This window comes from Pipistrellus hanaki, assembly GCF_964339955.1.
Source record: "Pipistrellus hanaki genome assembly, chromosome: 13".
NCBI classification, from domain to species: domain Eukaryota; kingdom Metazoa; phylum Chordata; class Mammalia; order Chiroptera; family Vespertilionidae; genus Pipistrellus; species Pipistrellus hanaki.
The window spans coordinates 6974188-6990185 of NC_140515.1; the positions used below are offsets into that span (position 1 = coordinate 6974188).

The following is a 15998-nucleotide window of genomic DNA, read 5'->3' on the forward strand; positions in this document are numbered from 1 at the left end:
CTCCACTGCACCTGCTTGCAGTGCCAGCAGCTACTGGGACACGCACACTGGCTCAGGTTTGCCAGTGACCTTGCACTGCTGCCCAGACCCAATCCTCAGCCTTGCTCTGAGGATTTGGCCCACACGGTACGTTCTTTTTTAGTGGGCTGGCTTCTGGGGAAATGCTGTGTGAGATCCATGGGCGTATTTATTATGGGACATTTACTTAAACTATTCAAATGACCACAATACAATTATTTTTAGGCACCACAGGGGAGAGGAAACCAAATCTATACTCTGGTTGAAATACCTTAAGCCCAGCCCTAAACCAGTTTGGCTCAGTGGATAGAGCGTCAGCCGGTGGACTGAAGGGTCCCAGGCACATACCCAGTAGGGAGTGTGCAGGAGTCAGCTGATCGAGGTTTCTCTCTCGTCGATGTTTCTAACTCTCTATCCCTCTCCCTTCCTCTCTATAAATCGAAAAAATATTTTTTTAAAAGAAAAGAAATACCTTAAGCCCACTTCTTAAATGTTGTTGGGATGTTGAGTAAGCTTAAAATTGTTATTTTTCAGCCCTGGCTAGTAATGTCTTACAATTATTATAGAAAACAAAAGCACTATGGAAGTAGTTGTGGCTTCATTGCCTCCCCTTCCCCCTTTCCCTCGAGGGTTTTGAGGGCCCCTAGGAGGCTAAGACACCTATCTGTTGCTGCCAGGTTGGCTTATGAAATAGACGTTTTGTTTTTAAGAATCTAAACTACTTGTAGCTCCTTTTATTTATTGAATGTATGCTCCTGAGTTGCAGAAAAGTTGGAGTGCCCACACTTAGTAGTGCTCAGTTGTATGTTAACTAAGTGTGCTTTTAGGACATGGAGAAATCTGAATATTCAAAATGATGATTGTGAACTAGAGTAGAACATTTCTGGTTCTGCTGTCTATACGTTAAGAATGATGGTTTAGTTCTGTGGGCACCAACTGTTCCTGACCAAGTTGTATGTGGGGAGTGTGCATGTGGTGCCATGCACATTGTACAGTTAAAGTCTGGTGGCCTCCTAGAGGCATCCTTTTGTAAAAGGAATATCTGCAAAACCAAAATTCTATCTGAAACGTGCAGGAGAAGCAGGGTTAAGTCACTGAGGATGCTCAGTGCTGCTGTTGCTGTGGACAGCTGGCTAATGTGAAGGCTCCACATTGAGAGCCTCGCCTGGAGGAAGATGCCCGCCGCTGCCTGCTTATGCAGCCTCCCAGGAGCCCAGCGCCGAGGCCGGGGGAGTGCTGCTGTGAAATGGGTATGTTATTGTTAAGGGACTTTGTTGAATGTCCACATGCTGTATGTACATACATTATTGCAACAACTAAGTGAACTTGACCTTATTTAGTCTACTTCCACACTGTTGAATGAGGTGTGTCCCACTTTGAGTAGTTTATCTGAGAGTGGTTAGCTAGGTCTGGCTAAAGTCCAAAGGTCTGCATACCCCAAGGCCATCGCTGCCTAGCCTGTGAAGGTGACGGAGGAAGGATAGGCGAGAGAGAGGGCATGGCTTGTCTCCTCCCCCACCTTGTCTTTTTAGTGAATGATTTGTAGTCAGTTTGAGGAAAATAACTGGTTGTCTGAGCAGCAGTTCTGAGAACGATGTGTACTGATGGGGAAGCATAACCTGGAAGACAAACTAAGACCCCCTTCATAGCACCACTGGCTCATTCTAGCAGACGAGCTAAAGGAGTGAGAAATGCCATGAAGACAAGTGCTTACAGGAGAGGGGAAAGAACTACTTAGGAGACACACACACACACACACACACATACACACACACACACACACACACACGAGGGGGGCGGCACGACTCTTTGGGGAGCAGAGGGAATTAATGCCGTGCATGGTGACCCAGCACGGTGGCAGGGAACCTCGGAGCGATCCTTGTTTGGTGGCTTCGTGGCCTGATACTGTGGTAGGAGCAGTTGTGGCCGTGAGTGCTCCTCACCTTCCCCGAGCACAGCCGCTGGGGCTGAGGCATGGAGACATGGCCTGAACCGGCCCACCCAACGGGGCGCTGTCACGGAGGCTGACCACTAGTCCGAGGTCTTCTCTCCTGCATCAGGGTAGACTGAGGCTGGAGCTGTGGTGTGGTTCCATCTTCCCATAGCTGAACAGATGAATATTTGTCCAATGTTCTCAGTCCTTTAAAATGACTGCAATGGCTCAGGCGTTGAGCATCGACCTATGAACCAGGAGATCATAGTTCGATTCCTGATCACGGGACATGCAGGAGGCAGGTGATCAATAATTCTTTCTCATTATTGATACTTTTTTCTCTCTCCCTTCCCCTTCCTCTCTGAAACCAATAAGAAAGTAATAAAAATAAATAAATAAATAAATAAATAAATAAATAAATATTGTAAATAAATAAATAAAATGAAAAGAAAGCACTTACCTGGAAACTCCCTGGGAATTTATTTATAAACCAAATCATGTACCATATTTCCTCATATGTTATTTATTCTTCATTGGGATCACATTGGTGGGATTCTTAGTAATACTGAACTATAACACCACAACATGTGAATATGAAAAAGGTACAGAAAACTTTAAGGTATTGAAATATTTTATTTAAAAGAAGCATTCAGCCAGCATGCTGACATGGACATCAGATTAATAGTCTAGAAATTCTGATTCTTTTGCTCTGGTGGCTAACCCTCTCTTTTTAGCAGCTGTCTAACTTATCTTTAGAATTGCTGAGGCTAAACTGGGGCATTAGTCGTTTAACAAAAAATACAGGCGGATGCAAAAAAGTAGCCTCTTACTTTAAATCTGTTGTATGCGTTTCTAGGTTTTTAAAAAGTCTTGTATCACCTTTAAAGGTCTCATAATGTGTGTGTGATTTACTTTTTAAATGTAAATCATTTTTTACTTTTCAGTTGCAGATGACATACAATATTATGTTAGTTTCTGGATATGCCCTAGTGGTTGACCTTACATAATTTACTAAGTGGTCATTCGATAAATCTCAGGTCCATTCGACATAAGGTCTCGTGGTTGTTAATGTTGGAGCTAGAACTCTTCTGGGTTCCTCTCGCAGCATTTCTCCTCCCCACCTCTCTGTTATCTTTGATATTTTCCAAAATGTGAATGACTTAGGAGCTGGGTAGAATGGACAGAAAATGAGTAGTGGCCTCGTCAGTGTTAGTCATCAAAACCTGGAGCATTCTGTTCAGTGGAAGGTATTGTTGGAATAGACAAGCCCTCCTGTGTTTAACACTTACACTGCCTCAGAGAAATGCAGGCTTTACCCAGTTTAAAAGTGGATTGTAGTCTACAAATGTATTTGCAGTTTGGTTGTTTACAACTTGGAATGCATTATTGTATGCAGACTGGTTAAAAGATCAGATTTATTAACCTTATTGTGGTTTAACAAGATACTTTTGCGAAGAAAAATTGTTTCCTTTATAAAGCATTTTTACATATTTGGCCTACCCGGTTTCCTGAGGTTGAATTCACTGTTATTCCTATTTTATTTTTAGAACTAGAGTCCCAGTGCATGAAATTTGTGCACTTGGCAGAGGTCCCCTCAGCCCAGCCTGCCCCCTCTCACAAATTGGGAGCCCTCAGGGGATGTCCTGCTGACGGCTTAGACCTGCTCCCCAGCATCCCTCTGAGGTGACTGGGCTGATCAGGGGAAGGCGCCAGCCCCATCACCCTACTGCTGGCTGCTGCAGCTGCCAAGGAGTTTTCATTAACACGGACTCCAGTCCCTTCACCACGAAAAATGCATTTTCAAGATGTCTCTTTCATAGGATATATTTCTATTTTTTCTTTTGTCCTTTCTTTCTTTCTTTCTTTCTTTCTTTCTTTCTTTCTTTCTTTCTTTCTTTCCTTCCTTTCTTTTCTTTTCTTTTCTTTTCTTTCTTTTTTTTTTTTTGCCTCACCTGAGGATATTTTTCCATTGATTTTTTAGATAGCATAGAAGAGAGAGGGAAAGACAGTGAAACTGTGAGAGGGACACTTCGATTGGTTGCCTCCTGCTTGAACCCTGACCTGGGCCCTGGCCAGGGAGAAGCCTGCAACCTAGGTTCATGTCCTTGATCAGAATCGAACCGAGACCCTGAGATTGGCAGGCCGAGGCTCTATCCACTGAGCCAAACTGGCTAGGGCAGGATATGACATTTCTTAGCCCCTCCAGCAGCAGACCTTAGTTTTTCATCCAGGAGTGAGGTGGAAAAACCCTAGATCACCTTCTTGGATTCTTATTACCCAAGTTACCAAGAACACAGTGAGTGGCGTACCGGGAGCTTAACCAATGTGTGGTCAGAAAAAATGTTTCCTCTGTAGGTCACGCACTGATGCCCCCCTGCATTGTCTCTGCTGGGGTGGGGGTGGGGGGTGCTGCCTGCCCGGATGCCGCCATCTTTGTGGTGGAGTGAGTTAATTTGCATATTAGATTAAATGTTTTAGTGGGTGTTACTAAATAACGGCCATGCACAGAATACTTTGCTCCCCTTCCTCCCCCCAGTACTTATGTGTTGGGTTATCAGTAATGCAAAAATTCATTCATCCCTGTCCCAGCTGGCCCAATGCACATGTGTAGGATGATCTGTTGAGTGCAGGGATAGGAAAATGGTCACATGGAGAGGCTCCTGTGCTCACAGTACCACAGGGGGTGTCATGAAGAACCATGGGCTCCTGAGAGTAAGCTCAGTGGAAAGGCATTCACAGAGTGTTCATTCCTCAGCAAACAGGTGGCCGGGCAGGGAGGGTTGGGGGCCTTGCAGAAGCCATGGCCAGAGAACTCCAGGGCAGTGTTCATTGTTGATCTTCACCCAAGGATATTTTCCCACTGGTTCTTAGAGGGAGTGGAGGGAGGGAGAGAGACAGAGAATTACAGTGATGTGAGACACGTCGATTGATTGCCTCCTGTATGTATCCCAACAACTAGGGCCAGTGATGGAGCCTGCAACTCTGAGGTACATGATATTGACCGGAATCGAACCCACAGCCCTTAAGTCCATGGGCTGATGCTCTATCCACAGAGCCAAACCAGCTAGGGCAACTTGAACACCATTTGTAACCCCCTCCTTTAAAAAAAAAAATAATAATTTTCATCAATTGTGTTTTTTACAGAGAGAAAGGGAAAGGAATAGAGAGCTAGAAACATCAGTGAGAGAGAAACATCAATCAGCTGTCTCCTGCTCAGTCCCACTAGGGATGTGTGCGCAACCAAGGTACATGCCCTTGATCGGAATTGAACTCGGGACCCTTCAGTCCAAACCAGTAAGGGCCCCCCCTCCTTGATGGATGATTTGTCTGATTTTAGCGCCTTTCGTGTATTTTAAATGAAAAAGGCCAAGTGATCCTTTAGGAAGAGCTGAACACGAGGAAAGGCCAGGATATGTGTGCCACAGGACTTGTATGCCTGTTGCTTGTTGTGGTCTCTGAGAATCACAATGAGAAACGAGTGGCAAGATCTCAGGTTCCCTGAGTGCTCAGGAGGGAAAGGCAAAGGTATGCAGTAGACCTGTCTCTAAAAGGCAGGATTTGCCTATGTTCCCCATTGACACAGGTACACATAGCAAAACTACCCTGAAAGGTATCTTGTTTTGTGATCTCACTCATATATGCTTGAACTCTGAAATTTTGCCTTTTCAAATTGATGTCTCTAGATAAAGATTTACTTCACTTATCATGGAATAGACTTTTCTGAAATATTAGCTGTTTAAATGCAAATAGACGCTTTCCTGATGATGACTGTTTATTGCAATTTCACAATAGATTTTCTCTTGTAAACTCTACTGAAATAAAAATAGGTCTTATAAAATAATTTTAAGAAGGTATATTTTCCCAGTTGACGTACAATATTATATTAGTTTCTGGTGTACAACATAGCGATTAGACACTTATATAACTTATAAAGTGATCCACCTGACACTATATGTAGTTATTACAATATTATTGACTACTAGTAGCCTGGTGCACAAAATTCATGCACGTTAAAAGGGAATTAATTAGAGGAAATAATTTAATATTGCTACTTACTTAGTGAAATTCATCTTAATATCTCCCTCCTGTCAGAGTCTGGGACACACATCTCATGTTTTCCGCTCTGTCGTGGCGGCTGTTAATGGCTTATTTAAGGTTTGTTAGTTGGGAAACTTGGGTCATTGTGGAGACCCACACTGGAGCATTGGCACTCTTACAGCACGTTGGAAGTTCTGCCCGTCAGATGAGCTGCTGGCGTTTGTGGTGTGACTCAGGAAGACTTCCCTGAGCAGCTGATCTGTGGGAAGGACTCTGTCGGGGTCAGCATTGTTCACCATCTGATGGGGGTTCATTCCTTACAGACAGGGGAGACATTCTTGCCAGCTTCTCCTGCCCTTTTCCCTTCTCTGGAGGACACCCAGTGGTCTCTTGTCAGACAAGGAGGACAGTGGGACTCTCGGGAGGTGTCTGAACCATAGCTTTTCATCCTAGTACCTTCTGCTGGGGCACTCCCTCCCCCCACACACACACCTAAAAACAAGTCTGGGCTCTTCCAAAGTAGAGAGGCTCATTTGCAGTTCCTTTGTAAGAGGAACCCATGAGAATTCCAGATGGATTTGGGTTAAAAATCCCAGCTCAGGCCAAGACCGGTTTGGCTCAATGGATAGAGCGTCGGCTTGGGGACTGAAGGGTCCCGGGTTCGATTCCGGTCAAGGGCATGTACCTTAGTTGCGGGTATATCCCCAGTAGGGGGTGTGCAAGAGGCAGCTGATCGATGACTCTCTCTCATCGATGTTTCTGACTCTCTATCTCTCTCCCTCCCACTCTGTATAAAATCAATAAAATATATTTAAAAAAAAAAAATCCCAGCTCAGCTGCTTACCTAACCCTTAGCTACGTTTCTTAATCTTTTTGTCTTCCTTGTGGAAGGGGAATTGACTTCCTCCTCTGGAGGCTGTTGGCCATCCAGCTGGGCGGCGGCTGTCGGGGCTGCCTGGACCATCGCCTCTTTGACTTCAGGCGCCACTGGGAATGCCTGACCTGGAAGCTAGCTGGTTTGGGCTGTGCAGGAGCGAAGTGTGTGCAGCTCTGTTCCTGGGGGCTGGCCTTTTCCATTCTGTCACACGCAGTCAGAGCACATTGGCCTAGAAACACGGAGGAGCACATGGCAAAAGCTGCTGGAGCATTGGGGTACGTAGCACCTTCATTGCAAGAGCAAGGGATCTCCTCCCTTTCCCCTTCCAAGGGGCTGTGCTGCTTTTTGAGCCAGGAAGTGCTAGTAGCTCTTTATTCAGAAGCATTGTGGGCCTTTTCCAAACATGTCAGGTGTATTTTTCTACCTCACCCACATCCCTAGGTCCTGGGAGAATTCACTTGAAATAGCAGCTATAATAACCTATATATATAAAAGCTGAAGTGACCGGATGCCCAGCGGGTAGCTATGAACACACACTGACCACCAGGGGGCATCTGTTCAACACAGGAGCTGCCACACGACAGCAGCTTTGCAGAGTGCCCTCTTGCACTCTGGAAGCCCTGGGGGGATGTTAGACTGCTGGTTTTGGCCCCATCCTCACAGGCCAGGTTGAGGGACCCCACTCATTCCGCAGTTACCCTTTGATCCCCAGCACCGCCCCAGGTGAGGCCAACTGGAGAGGGACCTGGGAGGTTGGCTCAGGTGTGTCTGGCCCGTCTCACCCAATCCTGCCCCGCCCTGCCCTGCCCCCCCCCCCCCCCCACACACACACACACACACCACCACCACCTTCTAGATAATTTCCTTTCAATGTGCACAAGTCTGTGCACCGGGCCTCTAGTTTCTTGATAACGGGTAGATCCCAGAGAGCCTTGGCTCCTCACTTGTGAAATGTTGTTTGGCTGAGCATTAGAGGAGAGGGGCACTGGACTGTCCTCCATTCTAGTCACGATCTTAGGAGCACGCGGGCACGCGTGCTGCCTGTGAAGGGTGTAGCCCATCTCACCTGGTGCAAGGTAAGTTTGCCCTGCCGATCCTGGACTGTGGCATAGGCTGAAGAACTTTGGGGGGTGTTTGCCGACATGCTAGAGGATTGCCCATGGCAGACATGGCAGACATGGCAGGATGCCCGTAGCTGAGTGGAGTGCCAGAGGAGGGGAAGGCCCATCCTGGGTAAGCTTGTGGGGAGCTCAGAGTGTCCCTAAAGCACACCACGCTCGGGCCACTCAGGCCGTGTGTGAGATGCGGAATCCCTCCTCTGCTCGTCACCAGCTCTCTTGGCTGCTGCTCTGCCTGCTGCCCACCAGACAGCGCTGTGCCTATGCTCGTGGTTTCTGAACCTCCTCTGCCTTTTCATTTCCATGTTCCGCTCAGCCCCTTACCTAGTATCCCTCTCCCGTCTCAGAGGAAGTGTCCCCCTTCTCCCCAGCCTTCGTGAGTGTGTGCTTTCTCTCCCCCGTCCCCTGAGTTCACTCCTAACTCGGTGGCCGTCGGTCTTCCTTCCTCTTCGAGCGCACAGCACACGGTGTCTCCCTTTCCTGCAGAAATCTCCAGCCTGCTCACCCTTCTGTCTAGGAGGTTCTCAAAGAAGGCTCTGAGGTACCCGGTGGTCCCCGAGGCCCTGGCTCTGCAGCCTGCTCCCCTGGGCCTGCTCTAAAGGCAGCGGTGACTCCCTGGCACCCCTGGAGCCCAGGCCCTCTCCTCAGTCTTCACTCTGCTTTGTTTTCTCTGCAAGGTGTGTTTATTCGCTGTTTACCCAGTAGATCATTTCACTAACGGAGATGATTAGGGTGCAGTTTTGCCACTGAGGGGTATACAGTTGATTGGCAGTCACAGTGCCCGTGGTAGTGACGTCATAGATGGGCAGGCGTCCTGGAGTGGCCAGGCACCTGGTGGCTCTGTTGAGATACTCCTGGCCCGGCGTGCAGACATCCTCTTGTTCTCGGTGAGACTCCCTGGAGCACTGCACACAGACTGGCGTAGTGGAGGTTCTCCTCGAGGTGCAGCTCTTCTGAGTCCGAATGGCCTGTTCTCAGGTTCACCCCGGCCGAGCTGGCTGGAGTGGGTGGCACGCTGACAGACATGGTTGGTGACCCCGTGGACAGCGAGCTGCTGTGTCCCCAGCTAGTATCTGCGATGCATGGCCTTCTTTGTGAGGGTGCCCGCACCACACCGCTGTGGGTGGAGGAGGCTCCTGCTGGGGGCGTGGCTTAGGGGGGCTCCCACCTGTGTATGAAGCCCTGGCCCAGTGACTCTGTGGCCCAGTCTGAGGTGTCCCTGACTGGCTTCCATGGTACCCATGCCTGTGCAGCCGGAGCCCCAGGAACTGGCTCTGAGCATGCCTCTGTTGGCATGTTTCTGGCGAAGGCACATGCCATGAGCGCTGGCCACTCGGAGCAGACCGTGCCTAGTGCGGGCAGCCATGGATCCAGCAAACTCGTTTTGGTTTGCTTTTCTCTGTCCAGCCCTCCATCCTGGGGAGCAGAGGGAGCTGTAGTCTGAGGGCATCATTAGTGGTGGCAGCTAGTCATTTCCCCTCTAGAGCGGATCCGGTTTCTGGGTTCCCTGCCTTGTGCCGAAATGTCTGTGGAGAGGAGCGCTGTGCAGCTTCCTTTCTGCTGCCTCCACGTGGCCTGCAGGGTCTTGCAGTGACAACAATTGGCAAACCGTGCTGAGGGCCAGCGTCAGCCGCAGGTGGGGAGGACATGACGGTTGCTCTCACCATGGACGTGTCATCTGAAGGTTTTATAGTGGCTTTTCGTCTCCACCCCCTTTCTTGCTCTATGTTGTCTGTTGTCCGTGCCAGTCACATAGCTGCAGGGAGCAGACCACGTCGGGATCATGGCGGGGAGATGTCACACTTATGATTTTATCCCCTTCTCAGGGGTTACCAGTGTCCATGTAATGAAGAGAGGTGAAGCCTCTGCAGGGGGTGGGGGGCATTTGTGTCATCCTGACAGCTCAGAAGAAGTAGCGCGCTCTCCGCACTCCGAGCCAACGCAGTGCCCTCATGGCTGAGAGGCACTTCACTGCTCGTGTGAGCACCTGCACGTGCCCTTAAAGGTAGATGCGCAAGAAGTGAGTTCGAAAGAGACTCCTCCATGCTACAGGGCAGCAGTAACGTAGAGATAGCACTATCCAATTGAGTTCTGAGATGCCAGACACCAGTGTAAATATCTAAGAAATTGGAAGACCAAAGTAAAGACTGGCATTTATAAAGCAAGTAATGGTGTGTCTTTCCTTGAATATTTTAGAAAACCTCGAATCAATTCTCAGCTGGTGGCGCAGCAGGTGGCACAGCAGTATGCCACCCCACCACCCCCAAAGAAGGAGAAGAAGGAGAAAGTTGAAAAGCAAGACAAAGAGAAACCCGAGAAAGATAAGGAGATTAGTCCCAGTGTTACCAAGAAAAATACCAACAAGAAAACAAAGTAAGTTCCTGGGTAACTCGGCATGATATGTTGTTTTGCAGGTGAATCAGCGATATCTTTTAAATGTCTCTCTTGGTCCCCCGCCCCTTTAGACCAAAGTCCGATGTCCTGAAAGACCCCCCGAGTGAAGCAAACAGCATACAGTCTGCAAATGCTACAACCAAGACCAGCGAGTCAAACCACACCTCCAGGTACGGAAACTAGAACGCAGAGCTCAATGCTGCTCTGGTGCACTGAGTCCTCCTCCGGAACCAGACGGCTTTGTGCCTGTGGGTTTATAGGCTGAGGGGTAGGGGAGAACTAGGTCTGAGACTGTCAGCTGCGTGCGCGCACGCTGCGTTATACCACTGTGGCCAAATGGGAGACAGATGCATTGATCATATTGGAGAGGCCCAGAGCTTTGCTAACGGCGGTGGTTTCTGGGACTGCTGAGGGCAAACTGCAGGTTTTATGGTCAGCCGTGGCATGTGGTGGGTGTCATGAAATCTGTGTGTTGATGTCTGCCAGAACCACTTCTAATCCGTAGCTTATGTAACTGTCCCCGTGGTGGTGCTTTCAGGCCCCGGCTGAAAAACGTGGACAGGAGCACCGCGCAGCAGCTGGCAGTGACTGTGGGTAACGTGACCGTCATCATCACAGACTTTAAGGAAAAGACTCGCTCCTCCTCCACATCCTCCTCCACAGTGACCTCCAGCGCAGGCTCCGAACAGCAGCACCAGAGCAGCTCGGGCTCGGAGAGCACAGACAAGGGCTCCTCCCGCTCCTCCACGCCCAAGGGCGACCTGTCCGCAGTGAATGACGAGTCTTTCTGAAATTGCACATGGAGTCGTGGAAACTATGAATCAGGGTCTGAAATTCACACCTCCACCTGCCCGTGCTGCGTGCGCCTGGAGAACCTTCTGTGGACATCGGCCTATCGCGATGCTGCCAGGATCGTGTCTGCTTGCCATGGGCGTTTGGCCACCAAGGAATTTCGCACCCTGACGATTACTCTTGACACTTTTATGTATTCCATTGTTTTATATGATTTTCCTAACAATCATTTATAATTGGATGTGCTCCTGAATCTACTTTTTATATATAAAAAAAAAATCTGCTGTGCACAATTTTCCATGTACATTACAACTGGTTTTTGTTTTTGTTTTGTTGGGGGGTGGCCTGGGAGGGGGAGGGAACTTTTATTTATTATGTTCACAAGCTCCATCCTCTCAGCATATCCTTCTAAGTTTATTTCTTTCTTCCAGTTATACTATGTACTATCAGTTTTGATATAACTATATATAAATATAAAATTATATATAAAGGGTTATTTGAAACCATCCATGGCAACGCTGGTGCTTGATACACTGTGAAGTGAGTACAACCTTGAACAGTTACAGACCCGGGACCGTCCCTTCTACGAAGCGCTGACATTGCATTAAAACCGGTCTTACACGAGCTGTGCTCCGGCCCACAGGCAGTGTGGCATGTGAGAAGAGTATGGCTGATAGGAAAGCAGGTCGTCCAGCGGTGTGGTCCCCCTCCCGGACTGCTCCCGGTGCTGGCCGGGGCCTGTGCCGAGGGCGGACTGCGGTGGTGGCAGTGCTGTCTCGTGGCGCTCGTGAAAAAGGTGTTCCGTCCACCATCCCCCCGCTTCCAGGCCTCTGCCGGGGCTGGGGTCAGACTATGAATTGTCGCTTAGTTCTAGGATTCAACCTGAGTAAACTGCATTTTTGGTCCATACAAGAAGCCAATCCCAGGCCTTCCCTGGTGGTTTTGTCATTGAAGTTGGTTTGCCTCCTGCCCTCCTTCCCCTCACGTGTTCCTTATGCAGTGGTTTCAGTGGTGGGAATTGTTTTCTTCCTTGTCCTGAGGACCTGCAGGCTCACCCCTGCTGGGAAGAGCGCTGTGGGAGCCTGGGCTCCTTCCTGGGTCTGCGGGTAACAGTAAGCTCTGCTGTGAAGTGTCTTTTCGCCCGGTTTTTACTGTGGGGGAGGGGGGCGACGACAGCAAAGGCCACTGAGGTTTCCACCGCCAGCGTTTTACAGCGTTGTTTTGTCATTCGGATTAATGTCTCTCTGTGTAACTCCCACCACACGTGTCCAGAGCCCCAGACTCCAGCATGTCGGGGACTCGGCGCCGCCTTCCTTTATTGGTCATACCTGGGGGTGCCTGGGAGGGCAGCAGGCTGTGAGAAAGCCCCCGGGGGGTGAGAAGCCTGGTATGCTGAAGAATAGAAGTCACTCTGTCTGGAGGCCTCAGGGACACGGAGACGTGAACAGCCGCTCCTTTCCCCTGCCGTCAGGTCTCCGTCACTCCTGCGCACGAGCTCAGTCTGCTCTCCAAGCACAGGGTCCAACGCAGTGCCGCGGGGGCTGTGGTCCTGCTCGCCAACGCTCGGACATGTCCCCTCTTCACAATGATGCTTGCATCTGGGATGCGAGCTGTGCTTACCTTTTTAGATACCTTTTTCAAGTATTTATTAATGAACCAAAGGAAATCAAATGCTTTCTGTAAGTATCAGAATATATAATACATAGTGATTTGACTATGAATTTTAAATCCACAATTTAATATTCGTGGGATATTGCAAAGACATTCCTTCTAAAGTTTTAATATTCCTTTTATTAAGGGTCTCAGGGAGGGTAAATTAGTCAGCCATATTTATTTTCCAGAGATTTAAGGAATTGCTAAGTTTGAAAATTACCTTTTTAATAAGAAAAATTAGATGTCACCAAACTCGTGGGTTGCACTGCTTTCCGAACCATAAAGTGTTGGTGTGCATTTCAGAAACACTGTGTGACTTTTCAGAATTAGTCTCCGGTAAAGTGATTGGACTCCTAGATTAGTGGGGAAAGCTGAGGAACCAGCTACTCAGCTGCTAATTAACGATGGCCAGTGTTGTGGTGTTTTGGCTTTGCCTCCGTGATGAGCAGAGAACGGGAGGTGACGGATGGAGGGTGCGTTAGGACCGTGGGATGACGTGGCCGTTTTGGTGGAACTGCAAGTGACAGGAGCCTGCCGGGCCCGTGTCCTGGCCCCTGCACTGCAGGCTGCTGAGCCCGGGGTGGTGGGCACTTGATGTCTGACGTTGAGATCCCTCAGACGTGCTCTGGAGACGGAATCCGTGGAACTTCCTGCATTTGCCGTCTGCCCCATGGGTGGGCAGTGTGCACAGACGCTGGTGTAGATTAGAAAGGCATACATTAAAGGGTCAGAAATGCCTGGTCATAAAGCCAAAACAAAGCACAGTGTTACCCTTGCAAGTCTCCATTGGTTTTAACCACCCGACCTTCAGCGCGAGCACACAGCTTACCTGACGTGCTCTGTTTGAGCAGCTGGAAGGTGAAGTACGACGCCCCAGAACATTTCAGTCCAAGCCCTTCTGTTCCAGTCTGGGTGTTTGGGAGCAATGGCAGAAGCTTCTGGGAGTTGCGTTCCACAAAGACGTCTCACCTGCCTTATCAAGACCATTCTCAGCCTACTTTTCTAAGCTACCATATCGTAAATTATTGAAAATTTATTAATTGCTGAATATATAATAACCTTTGCTTGTATGTAACCGAAAATGGTTTAAGAGCCAACATTTAGAGTATGACAATGGAGCTGAACAGTTTTTAATGCGCAAGCAGTTCTGTTCTTGTGTATGACTTGTAACCTTAATTTACTGTGTAAAGATGGTTACATTATTTCCTTAGCTTTGTTTGTTGGAGAAAAATAGAGAATGCTTGTTAAGTATGTCAAACATAATCTTGTGAATTTTTGTTACTGTATTATACGAGCTATATTTTTCATTTTCCCAGGAAGACGGCTTGTCTCGCTTCGGAGGTTTCTGCTCTGTCTGTCTTGATAGCTGAGTCTTAGGTCTGATTTTTCTTCACACGCAAGTGTCAGTTGGTGGTTTTGTGAACTGGTCAGAAATTCACAGGTCTTAAGTGTTTGGGGAATTTATATTGGACACTGCTCTTTGTCTAGCAAATAAAGATGTTAATATATTCCTGTTGCTGGCATGTGCACGACTGTGTTATTAGAAGCCACTTTATCATTTTCCTGCTTTAAATAGAAATGTCTATTTATGAATTCTGCTTGTAGTTTTTTCACAAATAAAATAGTAAAGTTTACATTGAAATCTTAGTTTTGTGTGGGAAATGATTCCTTTCTGAACTTAAGTTTGTTAACTGGTGGAGTGTGCCCATGGGGAGCAGGAGGCAAAGGGATGTGTGTGGGGAGCTGGCGTGGCCCGTGGCTGCAGCAGTGCTTGGGCAAGGGATGGCCGAGTTTTGGAAGGAAACAAGCGATGTGTCACGTGCATCCTTTGGACCGGGCGCTGGGAGCTGAAGGAGGCGGTGGGGAGGGCGCCCGGAGGTCAGCTCAGTGGTGCTGAAGGCCTCGGGAGGCAGCCTGGTTCTGGCCCTGCAGTTAGGCAGGCGCTCGGCTGAAGCAGAGGACAGTGTCAGGCCGGGCGCCCCAAGGGCAGAGCGGGCCCTGCCTGGGCCCGGCGGCTGCCTCCAGGGCCCCGGGCATCCCCGGGGACTGCTGGTCCGTTGGCGTGCCCCAGCACTGAAGGGAAGGGCCTGGAAAAGGCTCCGGACCCTCGTGTGAAAACAGGTTTGTCCTGGTAACAGAAGGTTGGCATGTTCCTTTGTCCTTGTCCTAATTTCCCAGAGTCGAACCTGAGCCTAGCCCCTCAGAAATCTGGAAGGCTGAAGGGAGCTTGTGCGTCTGGCGTCGCCCAGAGGCGTGGGTCAGGCTCTCTGTGCTCCTGAGGAGTCCTGCGGGTCGGTCCTTGCTGGGCCCCGGCTTCGCCATGTGGGAGGACGGGAGCTGTCCCCACTGGACAGCGTGCAGCAGGTGGGTCCCCACGGGAAGTGCCGGGAGGGAGGCGAGGCGCCCAGCGCTGGGCCGGTTAGATGCCCTGAGGCGCCCTGGCTGGAATGGGCTGCATGGCGTAGGAAGCTCTTGCTGGGTTAGTCTTGGGTAGGAAGAGGTTTTAAGCTGGCATGTGCCCAAGCTTATTATGCTCTGCTCTCAGCATCTTCCTGGGCAGAGGAGAGGAGAGGAGAGCAGTGGGGGCCTCGGTCCCTGTCCCCAGCAGTCCCCAGGGGCCACGCTGAGACCTGGAGACCGTGCAAGGAAAAGGGTGGGGCCGCCTGTTGGAGGAGCGTCTGCCCAGACTCCTGCTGGCTCAGGGTCTAAGGAGCCAGGCCGGACAGGCTGCTGGAAGCACACTCCAGTGAGCCCTGCGAGCTCTGACTTCCATTTGAAGTTCCAACATCTGGGAAGACGTTGGGGCTCAGCCTGGACTGAAAGGAGACATCCAGCTGTGCGGTAGAGCCCCCTGTGCTGGCAGGAGCCCCAGGCGGGGCTCGCTGTGAGGCAGGCAGTGTGCACAGGGGGCACTGGGCAGACCACTCCCAGGGTAGGTGCAGGTGCTCCTGAGGCTTCCAGGCTTCCCCCCCGGGGCTGTGCCAGGCATCACTGATCAATCACAGCACTCCTGGCAGCGGATTCTCCGTGCCTCCCTCCACCTGCTCTGGTGCCAAGACCCCAGGTTCCTGTGAGGCCCAGGACGCCGCGGGCAGACGGAGGGCGCCCCCTGCTGGGCAGGGAGAAGCCGGGCGAAGGCCTGAAACCAGGTGGGACGCTGGGCCTCTGTCCACGT

The 15998-nt window shown here is 49.8% G+C and overlaps 1 protein-coding gene across 1 annotated transcript in view; it reads left to right on the top strand.

The window, feature by feature from the left end:
• The window catches only part of RYBP (RING1 and YY1 binding protein), a 74757-nt gene extending 60279 nt beyond the window's left edge, over positions 1 to 14478 (top strand). Inside the window, exons 3-5 of the mRNA XM_084902098.1 lie at positions 10181 to 10357; positions 10450 to 10548; positions 10917 to 14478. Of these exons, the coding sequence (XP_084758224.1) occupies positions 10181 to 10357; positions 10450 to 10548; positions 10917 to 11169 (529 nt within the window). The 3' untranslated portion in view covers positions 11170 to 14478. The remainder of the gene's footprint in view (positions 1 to 10180; positions 10358 to 10449; positions 10549 to 10916) is intronic.
• Positions 14479 to 15998: the final 1520 nt, after the last annotated feature.